Here is a 7,534-nt window from a genome sequence, read left to right on the forward strand (position 1 = left end):
TATGCAACAAAGATAACAAGATTAATGATATTAATTTGAATTTGTTCCATCTCTTACCTCACTCAGAACTGCAGATGAATCATCCTGATGATTTACCACGGCCTTTTTCCCTTCCTTGTTTTACAACAGGTTCTGATCGGGACAATCTTATAGTGCACTCAAGGCAGCCACAAAAGAAGCCCCACAGTGTGTCTAATGGGTCTCCAGTTTGCATGTCTAAACTTACTAAATCTCTTCCTGCTTCACCTTCCACTTCAGACTTTTGCCAGACACGTTCCTGCTTATCTGAACATAGGTATTTGTCTATAGGTGATCTTTTCACGTATTTCTAAAAATTGCTAAAGTTGCACTGCTGAGGAAAATGTGGCGTGTCTGTAGTATTAGCAACAATAGAGATTTTGGAGAAGAATTTAGTAGATGATTTATTCATTCTACAAATACTGAGTGACCAGTATATAAAGACACTGTGCTAGATGCTGGGAATACAATAGCAAACAGGTAGATCTGTTCCTTGTCCTCTTGGAGGTAAATCATGTGATGTGTGTCTTTTTATTTCACATTTAAGATATAATATAGAATATAATCTTAATTATAGGAGTTAATATTTTAAGTACTTTAATTGTATTAAATAGATGGATATTGTTTTGACAGTTTTTGTAGAGTACATATCTTAACATTTTTTTCTGGCATGCCCATTTTATTGTTGTTGAAGGGCAAATAACTGAGAAATGCCTGTTCATATTGAGTGATAAAGATCTGAGCCCAAGGATGACAGTGTGAAAAAACGTGGCTCTCCACCCTGAGAAACCCATATGTTGCTCTTAATTGCTACATTTTGGTATTTTCCTCTATCTCAAGTTATTATATCATTTTCTAAAATAATACCAATACTCTACTTCAGCGCCAACTCCAAGATTAGTTTTAAACGAAGCAGAGAAAGCATGTAGACCATTCCTAGTAAGATAGAGAGGAATAGAAAAGGTCAGAGGGGTAAGTTAGAAAGTATGGTGGCAATCTCTTTGCTCTTAATTAACAGTAGGAGACAGTGGCCTTGGAAAACAGTCAGAGCTGAAGCAAACTCGGCCTGTGTTAAGAGACTGGAGTGGAACTAAGGGTTGAAGAAGCCAGCTGGCCCTTGGGCCAAGAGTTATGAAATAGATGGAGTTTAAAACAAGAAAGGAAGCTTTTAAAAGGAGGAGGGGGACACATTATAAGTTGTAGTTGACTTTTAAGAGGTGCGGGGATTAGGACTCCAAGTAAATGTTAGAGTAAATGAAAAGAGCTAGGTAAGAGCACTCTAGCCAAGTATAGGGACCCTGAGGTGGGACACACCTCATACATTTGCAGTGCTGACCAAGACCTAGAGGTATGAGATGAGGATGGAGAGATGTAAAAGTTCAAATACGCACAAATACAGAGAGGATAAAATCATGAACCCATGTGTACCTGTGACGCAGGTTCAGCAATTATTAACTCATGATCAATATTGTTCATACATAATCCCACTCTGCTCGCTCTCTCCACCCCACCCCCAACACATCTGGGATTTCATTTACAGAATATTTTAGTGTGCATTTGTAGGTCAAGTATTGTTCTAAGGGGAATAGAAAAAACATTAGTTTTAAGTTTTAAAAAGAGTACTGTTTTATAATGTCGGAAACGGATTGTAGGAGTCTAATAGAAACCAGGAAATCCAGTTGGGAGGCACTATTGGAGTGGGAACGAAAAGACAATGGTAATTTGGACTAGGGTCATAATGTGAAGGTAGAAATGCTTGGATTTGGGACCTATTTTGAAGTTAGACCAGTAGATGAGTTGAATATGGGAAGTGAAAGTTTATTTATTTTACAATCAAAAGATTGTAAAATGTAATGTGTAAGCTCATAGTATTTTCTTACATAGGAATGTTAATCAAACTTCCAAATTTGACCAATCAGAACTATCTGTATAGACACAGATGCAAATTCTAGCCACCACTGACAAATAATGCATTTTATATCTAAGAGATAGCATAACATAGTTGTCTCAGTTGTTTTTATATATTTTACGTATTTAGCTTTTTACATCATTGTTTTTAGTTGTGAAATATTTGACAAATATCTCTTGAAGACCTTGTTTTATGTTTAATAAAGTTCAGCATTTAGTACCTAAATCATAGGGTGTTGCAAGTTAAGTGTTAGTACATGTAAAGAACTTAAAAGCAGTACCTAGTTCATTGTAAACATTTAGTGAGCATAAAAATAAATATACATGTAAACAAATATAAACATGCCTTTTTTTGTTTCTGAGTGCTCCACTGAACAACATCAGTGGCATAGAAATAATTTTGGAGCTTAAAGGAATTAAACTATTCATTGTTAACTAGCCTCTAAGAGTAAAACAAACAGAAAAAAGTTTTATAACTAATAGAGAAGCTGTGCAGCCTGACATGGTTCTTCACATTTTAAATTATTTGATAAACTTGGTTCTCTTGCTCCTGAAGCATTTTGGATCTCGGTTTATATTAATATTACAACAAAATAATTAGTATTTGTAGCTAATTTCTACAACATCCTCATTGTTCTTTCACTGTAGAATGGAATTTTACATAAAGGCTGTGCCTTAGATTCCAGGCAAGGAGACTTGTACGTAAGTTATTTACAAAACTTAGTCGGATCGTTTGTGCAAGGGATTCTGATGACCGAATTACTGTAAGTGTTGGTAAATAAATTTATAGTAATTTGGTCATCAGAATCCCTTGTACAAATGATTAAACTAGGCATGCACCACTACTCCTAGCTAAGTTTTTGTAGAGACAGGGTTTCACCATGTTACTCAGGCTAGTCCTGAATTCCTGGGCTCAAGCAATTTGGCTGCCTCAGCCTCCTAAAGTGCTAGGATTATAGGTGTGAGCCACTGCTCCCAGGCTTTTTTTTTTTTTTCAAGTAAAATTTTAAATTAGATGTTTGGTTTAGATTTTTAGAATTAAAAGGAACTTAATTTTTTTTTAAGATTGCCACATTTTGAGGTTGAATTATTAAACAAAAGTCACAAGAAATGTACATTTAGAAAAGGTTTTGTGAAAAAAATTACATATTCAGTTGATAAAAAAATATTCATTAGCTCAGCTGCATAGATTTTAAAGTTACTGTTGAAGCAGATTTATTGTTTTGAGGCTGACTGAACCAAAACCATCTTGCTATAGAGTCTGGTCTTTTAGCTACTTCTGTAGGCACTCATTAAGTATCTGTCTGAATGGATAGATGAAAGCATACTTTAACAAGTGGACATGTAAAGAAAGAAAATATAAAGAGATAAGTAATAGTGGCAGAAAAACGGGGACATTTGGAATATCAGCTTTCAAAACCCTTAAGCTCTACTTTAAGCTTCTCTACCTTAAACTTCACTTGGCAGCATGCGTCAAAGTAGACTAAAGAGATAAATACAATAAATAAATAAGATAAAAGTGATAAATTACGCCATTTTGAAACACTTCTTTTTACTGTTTTTGATCATGTGTCCTCCAAATTTACGTAAATTAGCACAAGACATGGAAGTAATGAGACCTTAGACATCCAGGCATGTGTACAGTATAAAAGAAGGAGAGAATAGTCACTAAGATCTGCCTTTCTTTTCCCAACAGTTCAATCAATGTACTGAATATAACTCCTGAAGAAATTAAACCAAATCAGGTTGGAGGAGAATGTACAAATCAAAAATGGAGTGTGGCGTCAAGACCTGGATCACAGGAAGGTTGCTATAGTGGATGCTCCTTGACCTACACAAATTCTCATGTAGAAAAAGATGACTTACCTTAGACATGTGGACTGGAATTGTTTTCATTAACATGTTCATCAAATTTCACATCTAAGTTGAAACAAGATGTGTCATAAAGTCAATTATCTCTAATAACTTAAGATGGTCTAAGTTGTTTGTTTGGACTTCCCCGTCTTCCCCCAAAGAGTTGAAATCTTAAATCTATTTAAAAGGATATAAAAGCTTTGGATATGTATTTTTAGTAACAGAAGCATCTGGTTCTGTGAATAAAGGAATGTATAGATGTTTGGATGGAAACAAAAGCACTAGAATGAGTTTCCTCTTATAGGTATTAAAAATAGCACTTTTAGGAAACTGATTATTGTAAATGTTTAATTTTGTCTCAAATATAGTTGGCATTGGAAGTTTAGCCTTTACTTGAATGTATACTGTAGATTTTTAACAAAGCAAGTTCTATATTTATTATGTTTAGTGTGATTTGAAATTACCTCTTTCATGTTTTAAATAAAGTGAAATTTATGTATGTTTTGTACATAGATATACATGATTATGTTAAGAGGCTTTAAGATTTAAAAGTTTCACACAACCATAAGTATAGTATTTCATGCCAGTAAAATTTTTTTAGTGGTATTCTGTTTACAGATGTATTAGGACCATTGATGCATTACATTTAAGAATTCTTTTTAATACATCTGGGCAATAAATATTGAAAGCTATTCCATGAAGCTGAGTTCTTTAGATAATCAGCACTACTAACATTACATTTTTGAGATTTTTATGACATTAGATTTTTATTTTGTATATGTAAGATATTATAATTTTTAAAGGGACTATTGATAGAGGAATAGGGGCAAGACAACAAAAGTACCTTTGAATAAAACAATTTAAGAAATTGGTTTAAGATATTGGATGATAGAAGATATTTAAGATATCTAGATGGTGATATTTTCCTTACGAGATGGGTACCAGTATAGTAATATCTATATACTAACTAGGGCTTTGTATTGTCAATGATTTTTTAATAATTTTTTAATGAGGTATTTACCACTAAAGAAATATGATAATGTAAAACCATCAAATTTTATAATTGAGATATTATGATACTCTGGAAAAACGTGTCATTTCATTTTCAGAAAACTCTTAGGCTCTCTTCAGTCTCTGTAATGTTTCTGATTGCATGTTTCATGAAAAGTATGTTGTTTTGATAGTAATAATAATAAATGCAGGCTCAGCTCTTTCCCAGGATTTGCATCAAAAAGCTTTAAGTGCCTAACCCTGCTTGTCTCTGTACATAGAAGCCTGCACAGATCCAATCCTTGCTAGGTATCGTAGTTTAGGCCCATTTACCTTCCCCTGTACCGGCAGTTCAGCCATTTACATGCACTCACCCTCTTTGTGGCTATTTTAAATTCATATTATTAAAAACAAAAAACAAAAAAAAGCCACTTATTTGTGTTATCCATTCACTATACATAACTATGTAACTCTTTGGAGTTGCATAGCAGCAGCCATTTTTTTCAGGGCTGATAGGGTATCATTAAGAGTATCTTATGAGACATTAGTGGATATACTCATAATACAGTAACCATATTTATAGTTTTAAAGAGCTAGCTCTTGAGCATTAGTCACTTAGTACCTTCAGCTTGATGCATGGTCACTTCTTTACTATTTAAACTACTACACATGGCACAAAATATCGAAGACACTACCATATTCTAAAGGAAGAAATCTGGCTGGGATGTAGGCTTTTTTTGTTTTTGCTTTTGTTTTTGTTTTTGTTTGTTTTGCTGTTTAGTAATAACATGGTCAAAAAAGGCAATCAGAAATTTTAAATACAGTTAATGGATACATTTGTCAAGAATTTCCCCCCCAGGGTTTTCCATGGTGTACTTTGCAAGAAATAAGCATTCTAATTTTTAAATCTCTTTAGCAAATATTGTATTTTATGACAGTGGAGTTCTGGAACACAGCATCTGTTTGTCGTTGCGTGTTTCTGTTTTAAAGTGAGTTCTCAAATTGGAAAGAAAAATTCCTTGAGACTTACTTTAAAATCTAAAGTGTGAAAGAAACAGCAGAGTGAAAGCCAGACTCATTGCACCTTTCATGTCTGCATAGATCCAGAAGTTGGACATTTTACCTAACAACATCACTTTTGTTAAACATTCCAACTCCAAAATGATCCCCAGTCACTCTAATCTCAGAATGTTGGAATGATGTCTGTTGGAAAACCCAGGACTCCACACACAAAACTCCTAAGATTTTGTTTCCCATCTCTTTCTAGGTGTTTGCAATGTACAAATAATACAGCTGTGCTAATCTCACATTTAGCCATGATAGATGATGGTTCTAGAGTATACTTCCATTTGTAAGTCCTCCTGATAATCTTAAGTGCTTTCTTGTTTATCACTATGTAAATTCTGAAATATTTTGTACTTCATTTGTTTTTATCCATTCTGAATTTTCAAAGCATAAAAATGTGAAAGAAAAATTGAGATAAACATTTTGTTCACTATTAAATACTTGCATCTGCAGTCTATAATGAGAATCAATGATATTAAATTATGACTAAAATTTAACAAATAGTATTTTCTTATAGAAGTAATGTATTAAATGGTTAGAACACAGGACAGTTCACAGCAAATTGTTTACTTACGTGGCATAATTGAAATACTATTATTTGGAAAGAGTTCTGTATTGCTTACCTTAGCTAACCAGAATTGTTCATAGACTTGTGATAATATGGTGTTATGGGAAAACATTTCGTGCGCATGATGAAGAGAGCACCGTTGATCTAGTCTTGACTGCCCCTGGTGGAACATTTGAAAGCCCCTGGGACCCCAGGAGAGAGGTTTTTGCAGCATGTATACCTGGAACACACTTGTGAGTTAGCAAGACCCTGCTGTGATTACGGTGTTGTACAGATCTTCAAAGTATATTGCCTAATATAAGTCATGTTATTTCTAGATTGGATTTTAAGTAAGTATGGATTATGGAAGTCTAGTAAATACACTTTTCTCTATGTTTGTCCTTTTCCAGTCTTTTGATAAGCATTTATGAAGTACCTACTGTATGTCAAGGGTTACAACTACTTTCCAGTCCTTGGAGATACGAAGACAGATAAGCATGCTGCCTGCTATTGAGAATCTGAGCTGAGTGGAAGACCAACTATTAAACCTACATTGTAATAAACAATGGTAGATGCTAATGACACATTCAATCTGTTCATAAAACATGGACTGATGGGTCTGCTCCAGGGCCACATTCGTTTCCCAACAGTAACGTGGCTAGGCTTCCATTTATAAGTCTTAGCAGTATTTCCTTTGTGAAGTACTATGTAATAGATGATTGTTGGCTAGATTTTGTTTTTTACCATCAAAATGTTGACCTGTAAAGCAGCGTAGGATTTTCTCTCCTCAAGAACATGTATTATCTAGTAGAAAAAGCATTCCCAAAGATTTGGTCCATGCAGATAAGGATAATGAAACTGGGCACTGTAATCCTTTCTCTATACAGTGTTTTTCAAGCTGGATATCAGAGTGAGTGGATATTGATTAAGTTATTTGATTTATATAAAATCAAATGATTGAGGTTTTTTTGAACATTTACAAATAATGGATTGCTGAGAGCTCAGGAAGTACTGTAATGTCAGTAACATGAAACTCCTGATAAAGATCTACCTCATATCTTTGAGCATCAGAAATACATGTACCTAGTATATAATGCTTAGCACAGAATATTTATTGATGAGAAATATGAAATACTGATGAAACAACACATT

At 33.9% G+C, this 7,534-nt stretch overlaps 1 protein-coding gene across 1 annotated transcript in view; it reads left to right on the plus strand.

Moving 5' to 3' along the window:
* Positions 1 to 7,327, plus strand: part of SSX2IP (synovial sarcoma, X breakpoint 2 interacting protein) — a 40,436-nt gene extending 33,109 nt beyond the window's left edge. Inside the window, exons 12-13 of the mRNA XM_011956195.1 lie at positions 130 to 295; positions 3,623 to 7,327. Of these exons, the coding sequence (XP_011811585.1) occupies positions 130 to 295; positions 3,623 to 3,797 (341 nt within the window). The 3' untranslated portion in view covers positions 3,798 to 7,327. The remainder of the gene's footprint in view (positions 1 to 129; positions 296 to 3,622) is intronic.
* Positions 7,328 to 7,534: the final 207 nt, after the last annotated feature.

The sequence above is a fragment of the Colobus angolensis genome, unplaced genomic scaffold (genome assembly GCF_000951035.1).
Source record: "Colobus angolensis palliatus isolate OR3802 unplaced genomic scaffold, Cang.pa_1.0 Scaffold41, whole genome shotgun sequence".
In the NCBI taxonomy this organism is placed as follows: Eukaryota; Metazoa; Chordata; class Mammalia; order Primates; family Cercopithecidae; genus Colobus; species Colobus angolensis.